Here is a 15,765-nt window from a genome sequence, read left to right as displayed (position 1 = left end):
CATAAACTTTTCATTAGGAATCCTGATGGTTTACAATATAGGAAAATAATGTGTCCACTTTAATAGGAAGAATATCAAAGCAGCAGATTATTTAGAGAGGAGAGATATTGCAGTACTCAGGTTTGCAGAGAGAGGCCTGGTCCATGAATCCCATAAGGTGAGGTTCAGCTGGTGATTGAGATGATAGATGGTAGATATCAAAATATGGGAACAGTGGGGGTTTTTAGCTACATTTTATACTATTGGTGAGACTACCTTTTGAATATTGTGTACAGTATGTAAAAGGCTGAGATGCAGAACTAATTGGACAGCTCTTTCAAAGACCTGGCTCGTATATGATGGGCTGAATGGCCTCCTTTCTATGCTGTTAGATTCTATAATTTTACTGGGAGGAAATGTGTCCCAAGTTGGGTTGGTGTGTGAGCTGAAGGGGAACTCGGATGTGATAATGTTGAGACTCACCTGTGGTCCTTGTCCTCACTGTAGTCAAAATGTATTTTGTGACACTTAAGGAAAGTTCAAACTTAAAATTTGTTCAGGTGTGAGTCTAAATTCACTTACCGGTATTTTTATTATCTCCAAGTCCAACTTCAGTGAGGTCTTTAATCCAGGCCTGAAGTTCAGGGACATCTTGAATTTCACTTTCTGTCTTATAGTGGTACATGGCAATTTCGGTGACTAGCCTGAAATTTATATTTGAATGTGTTAAGGATCAGGAATGAAAAAGTGTTCAAAGACTTGACCTGTCAGGTTTTTAAAATTCATACTGAGGATGTGTACAAAAATGGCCCTCTACCTAGGTCCTACCGAGAAGCACATAAAGTTTCAAAGAGCAGGTGCTGTAGTGGACGATGAATACAACTTGTCTCACAAACACATGAGTTACAGTAGACCCTTGTTTGCAAATCCATACAGAAATTAAAAAGATAAATCTGATAGTGAACAGGGTAAGGATCACAATGAGGTTGTGTACTCGTCAGAATATTGAAAATGAGAGAGTGGAGGTTAAGTCAAACGATATCTTTTTCTTAACAGGTGACATGTGAAGGTGGATTGTTCAGAAAGTAACAATGTGTCCTTTGTGAGGGTGCATAGTGTGTCTTCAGAAAATGCCATACAAGTAAGAGGAGTTTATGATGAACCAATAGCTTCAAATGTATTTACGAATAAAAAAGATCAGGGCTTTGAAGGCTATAGAAAGTTTGTGATCACTGGTTTATATTTTTAATCAAGCAAAGAGAATAATACCCTTAGAGACATAGGGGAAGCTTAGTTTCCGATGATAGTCACTGACAGAGAACTCTTTAAAGAGTGTTTGTTATTTAAGAATGGCTGGGAGTTGGATGTTGGTGGTGTTTCCCTGCTCTGTTACATCAACACAAGTTAAGATGTGGTTCAATTTTCGATGTTATAGTTGTGGCAATTGTTTGCTATTGTAGTGTTCTCTATTTCATAACAGAAAGTGATCCACCTGGATAGAAAGGACTGACTTTTCACAAAGCTGTCTCAACTCTCCACACCCTGGGCAGGCAGGATGCAGAAATCCAAATCTATTTCCCAACTGACCCAATTTTGCCAATCGGGCACAGGCTACAGAGAGTTGATTCTGATTCTGATAGCTGTGATTCACAAGGCAGGGAGCCCACCCTCTCACTCAAACCAGCTATTTAAACTTAGCAATGAGTTAGGGTGGCATGGTGGCTCAGTGCCTCACAGCGCCAGGGATCCCGGTTCAATTCCATCCTTGAGCCACTGTCTGTATGGAGTTTGCACATTCTCCCTATGTCTGTGTGGGTTTCTTCTGGGTGCTCTGGTTTCCTCCCACAGTCCAAAGATGTGTGAGTTAATTCGATTGGCCATGCTAGACTGGCCTGTGGCGTCCAGGGACACGCAAGCTGGGTTGGTTAGCCATGGGAAAATGCAGAGTTACAGGCATAAGGTCAGGGGGTATCTCTGGATGGGATGCAGTTCAGAAAGATCAGTGTGGACTTGGAGGGTTGAATGGCCTGCTTCTACAATGTAGAGATTCTATGATCATCATTGTATGAGTTCAAACAGACTCCCTTTAGGTGGTATCAAGACATTTAATCCATAATTTGAGAGTCACAAATTGACTGGATAGACATAAATGCTATTGAAGGGTACAAAAGATCCATTTAAGCGTCAAAATCTGAAGCGTTTATAATTTTGTCCCATTAAAAGCTGAAAAGATACCTGCTGGATTTTTTTTTAACAAAAACCCTCTGCTAGCCAGCTTTGTTTGGAAGGTGTAGGTTATATTTTAAAAACTCTGCATCTATTCCATGACGTTGCAGTAAAAGATCCTTATTGATACTTCCCTACAAATATTATTGCAGCATTATAGACATCAAATCGCAATGTTTTTCAGCAGGGATTCTAGGTTCACAGTTGACTAATGGTTTAAAGAGAATCTTAAAGGATTTAATATGACACATTAACAGGAATTGGTTTATATAAGAGATTAACCATTTAAGATTTAGAGGCTCTGAGCAGGTTTTATGAATATTTTCACTGTCAAGAATGGATAAATAATGCTGTACTAGGTTTCTAGATGTTTTCCGTTTTTCATCTCCCCATAGCTTCTGAGGTCTGTCCATAGTGAATACTGGTTGTTCTTAGTAAAGCCTGCAAGTCAACTGTATTCTTTGAGTGACAGAGATAAGCAGCCAAGTCACGGTCAATTGCCTTCACAACTGTAGTGATCGGAACAAGGTTGGCCAGGTGGATCGCATTGAGCGTGAGTTCCCTGATTGGGGCTGTTATCCCTGACCAAAAAGGGAGCCCTTGCTGACAGATCAAAAACAGGAGTGTCAGGGATTCTCCTCACCCTGGGGATGGGCTCTAAGATAACTGGTCAAAGTCCATGTACTGTACATGTGAAAGTGAAGGGTGACTTTGTGACAGGATAACGACCTCCACGGTGTTGTTTCAACAACTCATGTGAAATTGCTGAGGAAGATTACATTCACTGTGCAATGAGTACAAGCCCAACCTGCTCAATCTCTTCAATTAGGAAAACCCCTCCACATTCATGATTAATTTGGTGAACTTTCTTTGGACTGCCTCCCATATTTCCTTAGATAAGGGGACCAAAACTATTCTCAGTATTCAAAATTTTGTCTGCCTTGTATCGCTTTCGCAAGACCTCCTTATTTTCATATTCCTTTCAATTTTTACAACTACAGAGGAACCTCGATTATCCGAAGGACACGGGCGGGCAATATTTCATTTGGTTGATTGAATTCCGGATAATCGAATGCCAGATAACATAGTTTAGCCGAGCAACGGGACCTTGCGATCTTGCCAAATAATCTGATATTTGGATAATTGAATGCAGGATAATCGAAGTTCCTCTGTGTACTAATTTACTTAGCTCTGCTAGTGTTTTTCTTTGTATAACCACCAAAATTCTATGTTTTCTTATATTATTCAATTTATATATTTACTCAAAATTTAGGCTGTCTCATCTTATCTTCTATATCAAACAGCAAATTATTCCCTTTGGGGGCAATATGTCTTAGGAGTTTCAGCTGGACTCTTAACAATATCCAGGAAAATTATAACCTAGTTTAAAAAGCCAGTTGTATTTTACACTATCTAGAAGAATATCCATGTCTGGCCTTCTTCCTTTAGGTGATGGTCTTTTTGGACTCTGTAGGTCCACATTCCATGTCCAGGAATCTAGCTCCCTCTAAAGTTGAGGGAAATTAGTCAAGATTTTTTAAAAATTCATTCACGGGGTGAGGACGTCACTGACTAGGCCAGCATTTATTGCCCAGGGGGCAGTTAAGAGTTAACTACACAGCTTTGGGTCTGGAGTCACACGTAGGCCAGACCAGGTAAGGATGGCAGCTTTCTTCCCTGAAGGGCATTAGTGATCCAGATGGGTTTTTCCTACAATTGTTAATGGATTCATGGTCATCATTAGACTCTTAATTCCAGATTTTTTACTGAATTCAAATTCCACTGCCTGCCATGGCAGGATTCGAACCCAGGTCCACCTGGACATTATCTGGGTCTCCGGATTACCAGTCCGGTGATAATCCCACTTAGGCCATCGCCTCCCCTGGCTGCAATAGCTTCAGGTCAGGAGTTAGAATTGAAAAGAAAATGTACCACACGGTCAGGTCGCCTGACATTCCACATGGGAGTTGAGCATAAGAGAACTGACTTTGTTGCGTTCAGCAGAATTAGTGATCATTGAGGGGATTTGAGTGTGCCAGAGTATTGACGAGAGTATTTCCCACACTGGAAGAACCTAAGTTATTACTTACTTGTGAATCACTCTCTCTCAGAGCAGGCCATCATTCTTGTAAATAGTACCCCTTCAGTTCTGTGACTCCACAGTCCTTCAGGTTTTCTGGCAGACACAGCGACCGGTAGGTCAGCCTTTGGAAGGATTTTGAACACAGCAAATGAAATAGTCTTCTTTGACACCAAACATCTTTAGAAAACAAGAGACAGATTAAATCCCATTTATTGGCAGCACCAGGAGTGATGAAGGATTGTTTGGATCATTTTCCTGGGAAATTGCAAGAATGAAGACAATAGCATGAGAAGATAAATGCAGAAGATATAGTGAAAGAGATGGGGCAGGCACGGTGGCACAGTGGCACAGTGGTTAGCATTGCTGCTTCACAGCGCCAGAGACCTGGGTTCAATTCCCACCTCAGGCGACTCTCTGTGTAGAGTTTGCACATTCTCCCAGTGTCTGTGTGGGTTTCCTGTGGGTGCTCCGGTTTCCTCTCACAATCCAAAAATGTGCAGGTTAGGTGAATTGGCCATGCTAAATTGCCCATAGCGTTAGGTGTGGGGGAATGGGTCTGGGTGGGTTGCGCGTCGGTGTGGACTTGTGGGCCGAAGGGCCTGTTTCCACACTGTAAGTAATCTAAAAAAAACGATTTAGCATGAAACAACCTTGTACCTATATCACACACTGTAGCCACGAAGGCAAACAGAAATGGTACAAGGCACTCACGCGTAACCCAATCGCTTATCATCTGCTTCGTCACAGGGTAACTTAACCTGATTACAAAGCTGAGAAATAAAGGGGCAGAAACCTGTGATGGTGAGTCAGCCATGGCTCAGTGGGTAGCACGAGCACCTGAATCAGACAGTGATGGGTTAAATCTCACTCCAGAGGTTTGGATATAAAATTCTAGGCAGACTCTCCCAGTTCCCAGAACTGAGGGAGTGCTGGAATGTCCGACATACCAGTACAATCTTTTAGATGAAATATTAAACTCAGGTTGCACCTGCCCTGTCAGGGGCTGTTGAAGATCCCATGACCATGATTTTTGAGAAGAGCAGGTGATTTAACCTTGGTGTTCGGGATAATGCTAATAACTCAGTCATTGACATGCACCCATGCTCAAACAGGCCTGAATTCCTAGGGCTATTCTAAGTCCTATTAAAACTCTGGACAAAGCCAGAATTATATGACGATTCTGCACAGCACTTTTACGTTGAGTTAATCATTTAGCTTGTGCTTTAGGCCAATACTGCTACCTCCATTTTGAGATCCCAGTGTGATGGGATGTGTCTGTACATTCATCATCCCTGAGTCTGCTTTCTCTTTTTTCGTCAATGAAGCACTTTATCACTTGATGTAACACTCCTTTATTTACATCTGCATTTAGTGGGTTTCTCAAATACAGCTGTCTAGTGTCTAAGACTTCCCCCCTCACAAGTTCATTCTAGACTTGAGTCTCTCACTTACTGATATCAGAGTGATATCATCAGTTATATCATCACGATTTACATAAATCTTATTATACCACAGGTTACACTTAAAGTCAAACATCATTGATTAGAAAATCATCTTAGTGAGCACTAAATGAATTTGAATACATTTGAAATACAATTAAGGAGTCATAAGGGAGATTATGTAAAGCAGAACTTACTTGGCAGATAAATCCACCATCGCCTTTCAGTTTCAATCTCACATGGGTTGTTGATGTGCATCATGTACTTCACATGAGGAGCCAGAAGCTGAAACATAATATTTATAATATTGAAATATTGTGATTAATCTTTGGAATTCCCAATCTGCCAGGTGTTTGGTCACTGAGTAAACCCAAGGCTGAGATCCATAGACCTTTGGGCTCTAGGACAATCAAGGGATATGGTGATAGAGTGGGAAGGTGGAATAGAAGATCGACCATGATCTTACTGAATGGCAGGGGAGGCTAAAGGGGCTGAATGGACTACTCCTACTCATGTTTCTTATGAACTTACATACACATTACCTCGTAAAATTGGTTTACTGGGATGATGGCAATTCATAATTGTATTTGGTGCATTCAGCTGATTGAAGGCATGGATCAGCTGACAACTAATTTTTTTATTCATTTACAGGAGATGGACATCACCAACTAGAAACCATGTACTGGCCATCCCTAATTGCCCCTCTAAAATGTTGTGAGATGCCTTGTGGAACTACTACATTCCATGTATCTCCATTAACTGGAAGTGTGTCATGATTCTATGGTCAAAATGCAAATGCGGTCTTGGCTGTAGTCAGAGGCACCATCCCCTCTGACTTTTCTTTGTTTACGAGCCCTCTGGACTGCATTGTACAGCACACCCTTGTGCATACTTGGCTCTGCCCCTCTGCAGTTTTAGAGAAAGAGGGAGAGATGGTGGCACAGTATTAATCTCACTGGAGTATTAATCCTGAACAACAGGCTAACAGTCTGGGATATGGGTTCGGATTCCATCATGATATCAATTTTTTATTTTAAATTAGCCTAATGGTGACCACATAACCACAGTCTATTGTTGGATAAAACCATCTGGTTCAGCATACTCATTTAGGGAAGGAGATCTGCACAGTCTGGTCTAATCTGACTCCAGATCTACAGCAATGTGGTTGACACTGAACTGGTCTTTGGGATGGGCAAGAAATGCTGAACTAGCCAGAAACACCCAAATTCTATGAATGAACGATGAAACATCTTGAGTTGATAAGTGGCGAGTATTATTACCGCCGCCCAAGTGTCAGGCAAAGAAAGTCTCCAAATGGCAGAATATGACCCCTTGCCATTCAGTGGCATTGCTGTCACTGAATCTCCCACTGTCAACATCCTGGGACATCACCATTGACCAGAAACTCAACTGGACCCCCCACATAAACACTGGCTTCGAAAGCAGGTCAGAGAATATGAGTGTTGCACAGAGTAACTTACCTCCTGACTCCCTAAAGACTGTCTATCATCTACAAGACACAAGTCAGGAGTGTGCCTGGATGATTGCAACCCCAACAACACACAAGAAACTCAACACTGTCTAGGATGAAGCAGCCCGCTTGATTGGCTGTACATCCACCAACCCTCAACATTCACTCCTGTTCCCACTGCCACGGCCCAGGACAGGAGGAATATATCAGAATTCAATAACCAGCAGCTGGAGTTATAGCGGGGCGTTGTGTGAGTTCAGTGGGACTGCTGTGTTCAGTTTAGATTTAGAGTCACTGTGCTTGGATTGGGTTTGGATCCTGATGTTCTCCAATCAAGACTGCTGTGTTCAGGGTAATTTCATTATAATTATTTTGAATCAATCTATTCAGACAGCTGGGACAGAAACCTGCATGTTCTGGCTCAGAGGTAGGGATGTCAGCACTGTGTCACAAGAATTACATAGTGAGTCATAGAGACACAGCACAGCACAGCACAGAAACAAACTTTTCAGTTCAACTCGTCCATGCCGACCAGATATCCTGGATAAATCTAGTCCCATTTCCCAGCACTTGGCCCATATCCCTCTAAACTCTTCCTATTCATATACAGATGCCTTTTAAATATTTTACTGGTACTAGCCTCCACCACTTCCTCTGGCAGCTCAATTCATACACGCATCACCCACTGTGCGAAAAAGTTGCCCCTTAGGTCCCTTTAAAATATTTCCACTCTCCCCTTAAACCTATGCCCTCTAGTTTTGGACTCCCCCACCCCAGAGAAAAGACCCTGTCTATTTATCCTATCCATACCCCTCATGATTTTATAAACCTCAATAAGATCACCCCTCAGCTTCTGAGACTGCAGAGAAAACAATCCCAGCCTGTTCAGCTTCTCGCTGTAGTTCAAATCCTCCAACCTTGGCTACATCCTTGTAAATCTCTTTCAAGTTTCACAACATCCTTTCTATCAGCAGGAGGCCAGAATTGCACACAGTATTCCAAAAATGGCCTAACCAATGTCCTATACAGCTGCTGGTGATTATTGAATTGTCTTTTCAAGCCAACATAGAATCTTACTTTAGGAGGCAATAGTCTAGTGGCATTATCTCTGGACTATTAATTCAGAAACTCGGCTAATGTTCTGGAGACCTGGGATTCAAGCCTGCCATGGCAGAAAGTGAATTCAATAAGGGGCAGGCATGGTGGCACAGTGGTTAGCACTGCTGCCTCACAGCGCCAGAGACCCGGGTTCAATTCCCGCCTCAGGCAACTGACTGTGTGGAGTTTGCACATCCCCCCCGTGTCTGCGTGGGTTTCCTCCGGGTGCTCCGGTTTCCTCCCACAGTCCAAAAACGTGCAGATTAGGTGAATTGGCCATGCTAAATTGCCCGTAATGTTAGGTGAAGGGGTAAATGTGGGGGAATGGGTCTGGGCGGGTTGCGCTTCGGCAGGTTGGTGTGGACTTGTTGGGCCGAAGGGCTGTTTCCACACTGTAAGTAATCTAATCTAATAAAAATAATCTGAATTAAGGGTCTAATGGTGACCACAGAGCCACTACTGATTGTCTGAAAAACCAATCTGGTTCATTAATGTCCTTTAGGGAAGGAACTCTGCTGCCCTGACCCGATCTGACCTACATATGACTCCAGGCCCACAGCAACGTGGTTGATTCGTAACTGCCCTCTGGGCAATTAGGGATGGGCAATAAATGCTGGATCAATGGTGCTGGAAGAGCACAGCAGTTCAGGCAGCATCCGAGGAGCTTCAGCAAAATCGACGTTTCGGGCAAAAGCCCTTCATCAGGATGCTGGGGCCTAGTTTGAGTCACCCAAATCCCGTAAGTGAATAAAAATATGCTCTGCAGCCAGATTGCAAATGATCCCTGGTAGGATAGAGCTGGGGGCTCAAAGCTGAAACCATTTATCACCTTAGCGAAAGAAACAAGCAGAAGCCCAACCAATCAACTGGACTAACTGACTGCCAGAGAAACACATTGCAGTTGTAACCACACCAGGCATTGGAAATCAGATGGGCAGTTAAAATTGCTAACATCCCACACTCTTCCCAGAAACAGCAAATCTGCTGTTGTAACTAAACTTTGGGGCAGCTGCTGCCAAGACGTAGTGGGGAAAGTCTGTCATCGAAGGTCTTTCTATCGAAATTAAATGGGGGTCCATTCAGTAGTTGGATCCTCCCAGTGCCTCCAGCATGTGTAAATGTAATCTTGCAAAGAAATATCTTGGGTTTGTTTGCTGGATAGAGTCAAACTCCAAGGTCTGTTTGTTTCCCCAGATGCTATTGTACAGAACTAATCTGCTTCAGTGACTGTGTGTATATAGGGGCCGCACGGCGGCTCAGTGTTTAGCACTGCTGCCTCACAGCACCAGGGACCCGGGTTCAATTCCCACCTCTGTGTGGAGTTTGCACATTCTCCCCGTGTCTGTGTGGGTTTCCTCCCACGATCCAAAGATGTGCAGGTTAGGTGAATTAACCATGCTAAATTGCCCATAGTGTCAGGTGCAGAGGTAAATGTAAATGTAAGGGAAGGGGTCTGGGTGGGTTGCTCTTCAGATGGCCGGTGTGGACTTGTTGGGCTGAAGGGCCTGTTTACACACTGTAGGGAATCTAAGAAAAAAAAATCTCTATGTATAATTTTGAGACTAAAAAAAATACTTGAAACAGCTGATCTTTTTCATGTATTTGCTGATCAAACAAAAATTGTTGGTCAGTTTCTTCATTCTTCAAATGCAGGGCTATTAATTTTATTCATTCATGGGATGTGGGTGCCATTGGCGAGGCCAGCTTTTATTGCCCATCCCTAATTGCCTAGGGGACAGTTAGAATCAACCACATTGCTGTGGGTCTGGAGTCCATGTAGGCCAGATTGGGTGAAGATGGTAGTTTCCTTTGGAAAGGAATGAAAGGACATTAATGAACCAGATGGGTTTTTTCTTGACAATTAACAATGGTTTCTTGGTCATGATTAGACTTTTAATTCCATATACTTGTTTGGTTGAATTCAAAAGAGGAGAAAGTGAGGACTGCAGATGCTGGAGATCAAAGCTGAAAATGTTTTGCTGGAAAAGCGCAGCAGGTCAGGCAGCATCCAAGGAGCAGGAAAATCGACGTTTCGGGCTGCTTGGATGCTGCCTGACCTGCTGCGCTTTTCCAGCAACACATTTTCAGCAGTGGTTGAATTTAAACTTGACTATCTACCATGGTGGGATTCCAAGCCAGGGTCTCAGAACATTACCTGGATTTCTGGATTAATGGTCTATCAATAATACCACTAGGCCAACTGATGTATGAAAAGGGATTGGATCGGTTAGGATTAGGTTTACTGGAGTTTAGAAGAATGTGGGGAGGGATCTCATAGAAGCCTATAAAATTCTAAATAAAAACAGAAGTTGCTGGAAAAGCTCAGCAGGTCTGGCAGCATCTGTGAAAAAAAGTTAGAGTTAACATTTCAGGTCTGTTGACTCTTCCTTAGAACTGATGGAAAATGTCAGTTTATATGCAGAAGATGGGGTGGAGGTAGGGGTAATAAGTAAACGATAAGTGGAGATAGAGCCCAAAGAGAGAGAACAGTTGGACACACAAAGGGGTTGATAATGATCTGGCTGGAAAGGTGAAAAGCTGTTAATGGAGACCGTTTGTGGTTACCAATAGATAGTGTGTAATGGCAGACTACACGATAACAAGGTCTGGTGTGTGAGGTTGGAGGCTAGGACATTTCAGGCCCTAAAATTATTGAACTCAACATTGAGTCCAGAGGGCTGCAGTGTTCCCATGTGGAAAATAAGGTGTTGTTCTTGCAACTTGCGCTGAGCTTTGCTGGAGCACTGCAGCAAGCCTGAGATAGAGATGTTGACCAGGGAACAGGGTGTTGTCTTAAAGTGGCAGGTAACTGGAAGTTCAGGGTCTTTTTTGCGGGCAAAAAGTGGGTGTTCTGCAAAGTGGTCACCCAGCCTCTGATTCATTTCAGTGTACAGGAGACCACATTATGAGCAGTGAATACAGGAGACTAGATTGTCTGAAATGTAGGTAAAGTGCTGCTTCACCTGAAAGGTGTGTTTGGGAGAAGGTAATTGGGCAGGTGCTATTCTTTGGTGGTTACAGGGGGAGATACCTTGCGGCTGTGGGGGGCTGTTGGGAGTGAAGGAAGAGCTGACCAGGGTGTCCTGGAAGGAACAGTCCCTGCGGAGTGTAAAATTCTAACCGGACTAAACAGGATATAAACAGGAAAGACGTTCTCAATGACCAGGGAGTCCAGAAATGTGGTTACATCTAAAGATTCAGGGAGTGAGATGAAGAGAAATGTCTTCACCCAGAGAGTAGGGAGCCTGTGGAATTCTCTGCCATAGAAAATAGTTGAGGCCAAAACATTGAATGTTTTCAAGAAAAAAATTAGATACAATCCTTAGGGCTAAAGGGGGTCAAAGGGTACTGGGAGATAGCGGAACTGGGTACTGAATTGGATAACCAGCCCTGATCATAACGAATAGCAGTGCAGACTTGAAGGGCCAAAAGATTTAATCCTGTTCCTATTTTCTACGTTTCTAAGATGTAGACTGAAAGAGATAAGTCAGCTAAACAGTACAAGCAGTGTTCAGTCCACAGATGTGTGAGTTAAATTGTTTGGAGAATGCTGAATAGGCAGGAAATACATGACAAATAGTGAGAGACTGGGAAGTATACAGCAACAGAAAAACATAGGAGAGAATGTCCTCAGATTACTCAAAGTAGCCTGGTAGCTGGATAAGGTGGTCAACAAGATGTGCAGAATATTTTCCTTAATTAGCCATGTCCGAGAGTATAAGAGCTGGGACGTTGTATGGGAAATTTATAAAACATGGTCAAGCCACATCTGGACTGCTGCACTATAGGAAACATGTGGAGCGCACTTGATATGGTTGAAGAGGAGATTTACCAAGATGTTGTCTGGACTGGGGAATTTTAGTAATGAGGAAAAGTTTGATGGATTTGCGTTATCCTTGGAATAGAGGTGACAAAGAGCAGAACAAATGGAAGTGCGAAAAATTGAGGGATCGAGAGAGAATGGATAGCCGTTAACTGTTTTCTCTCTCCAAAGCTGCTGCCAGACCTGCTGAGTTTCCACAGCATTCCCTGTGTTTGTCTCAGATACCAGTAGTCATAGCATTTTGCTATTACTTGGCTAGGAAAGGGTAGGTGGGAACATGGGGTTAAGGCCACAATCTTAGTGAATGGCCAAGTGGGTTCAAGGGGCTGAATGGCCTATTCCCATCTCAATGTGATGTTCACATGACCTATTCCCCCATGGCTGAAGGGTCAATAAAGAGAGAGCATTAATTTAGAGCAAGAGCTTGCTGGCTTTGGGGGGATTCAAGGGGAAACATTTTGTTGCACGTTCTGGAATTCACTGCTTAAAGGCTGGTGGGAGCAGAAATGTTCCTAACATTTAACAAGTAATGGGATAACCAAGTGAACTGCCCTAACCCACATGATTGCAAACCAAGAGCTGAAAAGTGGGATTAGACTGGATGGCTCCTTATCTGATGGAAAGGACACAATGGGCTGAATGGCCCCTTTCCCTACTGTAAATTCTTTTGATTCTATGATGCACAGATCAGGATTCGATGACATTCCCACCATCAGTTCAGCCGCTATCACCAGCTGCAATTTCCCTGAATTAAAATGAAGCTACATTCTTCCTCATGCTGCATACCTTGGAAATGGGGTGCAAGGACGGCAGTTGCCTCAGAGTGGCCAAGCTGAATGTCTCAGCGATCAGCTGAGTTTTCAGAAGGTGGGAGACCAGCTCAAAATGTTGAAAATCACAGCTCCGCACCCACACTGTTGCCATCACAAACCAATAGCTCAGTCGACTGGACCAAGTCTGTGTGCACTAAGGATATATACGATTTCAAATCACTCTGAGCTGAGGGCTCGAGTGAACGATAAGTTCAACTGGTTAAATTAACCTGGTCAGGTAACACACAATTGATGGTCTGCTATTTGGGAAGTACGTGTGACATCAAATTCACACCCTTTGGAAAACATTAGGTTGACAAACTTCTCAACAATATTTCACATGTTATTATTCAGTGATGTGGCACGGTGACTCAGTGGTTTGCACTGCTGCCTCACAGTGCCAAGGACTCAGGTTCAATTCCTACCTTAGGGGACTGCCTGTGTGGAGTTTGCACATTCACCAAGTGTCTGCGTGGGATTGCTCTGGTTTCCATCTGCAATCCACAATGTGCAGGGCAGGTGAATTGGCCATGCTAAATTGCCCCATGGTGTTAGGTACATTGGTCAGAGGTAAATGTAGAGAAATAGGTCTGGATGGGTTACTCTTTGGAGGGTTATGTGGACTTGTTGGGCCAAATGGTCTCAGTCGAGCTCAGCGTCCAAGGGAAGGAAAATGGGATTTTCTTCTCCCGGGGTCTGCTTCAGCTGTAAGCAACAAGAAAGATTAATATGGAGAATAAAAGACACTCGGTGTCATGCAAAAAACAAACTGCATTTATGTAACACCGGCAAATGAGGTAAAATGTCCCCAGCTACCCTCACTGGACTGCTTACCAATCAAACATTTGAGCATGATTCACATATGGAGATGTTAGGGCAGGTCCTGAAGCGTGGTCAAAGAAATAGATTTTAGGAAGCATTTTAACAGAGGAGAGGAATGGAAAGGGTGTTAGTAAGAGAATTGCCAAGTTTTGAGTCTAAGCAGACGGAGGTACTGCCTCCAATGAATAAATATTTGAAATTGGGATCTACCTGAGACGGGAGTTGCAGGAGCTCAGAAATTTTTAATGTTTTCCGCACTGGAGGAGGTTACAGGGAGATGGAGGTATCAGATCATGCAGGGCTGGAAAACAGGATGCAAATTTTAAAATTGCAAATGTGAAAACAGTGACCATGAAGGGTGATGGGTGAATAGAACTCTGCGAGTTAGGTTAGAGGTAATCTGCGATCTGTAAATAAACGGATTAGATTCTCTACAAATCAGATTAGATTCCCTACAGCGTGGAAACAGACCATTTGGCCCAACAAGTCCACATAACCCTCCAAAGAGTAACCCATCCAGAACTATTTCTCTACATTTACCTCTGACCAATGTACCTAACACCATGGGGCAATTTAGCATGGCCAATTCACCTGCCCTGCACATTGTGGATTGCAGATGGAAACCAGAGCAATCCCACGCAGACACTTGGTGAATGTGCAAACTCCACACAGGCAGTCCCCTAAGGTAGGAATTGAACCTGAGTCCTTGGCACTGTGAGGCAGCAGTGCAAACCACTGAGTCACCGTGCCACATCACTGAATAATAACATGTGAAATATTGTTGAGAAGTTTGTCAACCTAATGTTTTCCAAAGGGTGTGAATTTGATGTCACACGTACTTCCCAAATAGCAGACCATCAATTGTGTGTTACCTGACCAGGTTAATTTAACCAGTTGAACTTATCGTTCACTCGAGCCCTCAGCTCAGAGTGATTTGAAATCGTATATATCCTTAGTGCACACAGACTTGGTCCAGTCGACTGAGCTATTGGTTTGTGATGGCAACAGTGTGGGTTTTAACTCCATCGTTGTAGGTCAGACCTCAAACAGTGACAGGATAGAATACAGAAAAATGATAGCATGCTTGGTGGTGTGATGAAAAGATAACAATCTCTTCTTCAAAGTCAGCAAAACCAAAGATCTGGTCATTGACTTCAAGAAGCAAGGTGGAGGGCACATCCCTGTAACATCAATGATGCTGAGGTGGTGATGGTCGTGAGTGTCAAGTTCCCAGGGATAACCTTCACCAATGATCTGCCCTGGTCCACCCATGTTGATGCAGCTATCACAAAAGCACAACAAAACCTCTACTTCCTCAGGAGACTAAGGAAATCTGGCATGTCCATAAAGACCCTTAGCAATTTTCATAGATGCACCATAGAAAGCATTCAATCTGGATGTGTCACGACTTAGCATGACAACAGCTCTGCCCAGGTCTGTAAGAAACTACAGACAGTTGTGAACATAGCCCAGTCCATCTCCAACCTCCCTTCCATTGACTCCATCTACACTCAGGAAGGCAGCCAACATAATCATAGAGCCCTCCCACCCCAGTTACAATCTTTTCCAATCTCTTCCGTCATGCGGAAGATACAAAATACACACCAACAAAGTCAAAAACTGTTTCTTCCCCGCTGTTATTAGACTTATGAGTGGACCTCTCAAATTTTAAATTTAATATTGATCTCAACTCTTTGTGGACCTTCTCTGCAGCTGTAACATTGTATTCTTTGTTCTATTACCCTAATGACTTTATATGTACGATCTGCCTGTACTGCATGCAAAATGAAACTTTTCACTTTATCTAGGTACATGTGATGATAAATCAAATCAAATCATATCAAGTCCTGTATCAGCTAAGGTCACCACGAAGGTCCCATCTTCTCAACCTCGCCCCTTGCCTGAGGTGTGGTGACCCTCAGGTTAAACCCCCACCAGTTGTCTCTCTCTAATGTAAAAGTGGGACTTTGGAGACTTTTACTTTAACTTCATAGACTTGGTTCTAAATTAAA

General features: G+C 43.2%; 1 protein-coding gene across 1 annotated transcript in view; it reads right to left on the bottom strand.

The window, feature by feature from the left end:
• Positions 1–5,904: 5,904 nt before the first annotated feature.
• The window catches only part of LOC122544391 (polyunsaturated fatty acid 5-lipoxygenase-like), a 45,484-nt gene continuing 35,623 nt past the window's right edge, over positions 5,905–15,765 (bottom strand). Inside the window, exon 7 of the mRNA XM_043683637.1 lies at positions 5,905–6,012. Coding sequence (XP_043539572.1) covers positions 5,905–6,012 — 108 coding nt within the window. The remainder of the gene's footprint in view (positions 6,013–15,765) is intronic.

The sequence above is a fragment of the Chiloscyllium plagiosum genome, chromosome 48 (assembly GCF_004010195.1).
Source record: "Chiloscyllium plagiosum isolate BGI_BamShark_2017 chromosome 48, ASM401019v2, whole genome shotgun sequence".
NCBI lineage: Eukaryota > Metazoa > Chordata > Chondrichthyes > Orectolobiformes > Hemiscylliidae > Chiloscyllium > Chiloscyllium plagiosum.
Note: the sequence above shows the minus strand (reverse complement) of the source record. Positions and strands in the feature narration are given on the sequence as shown.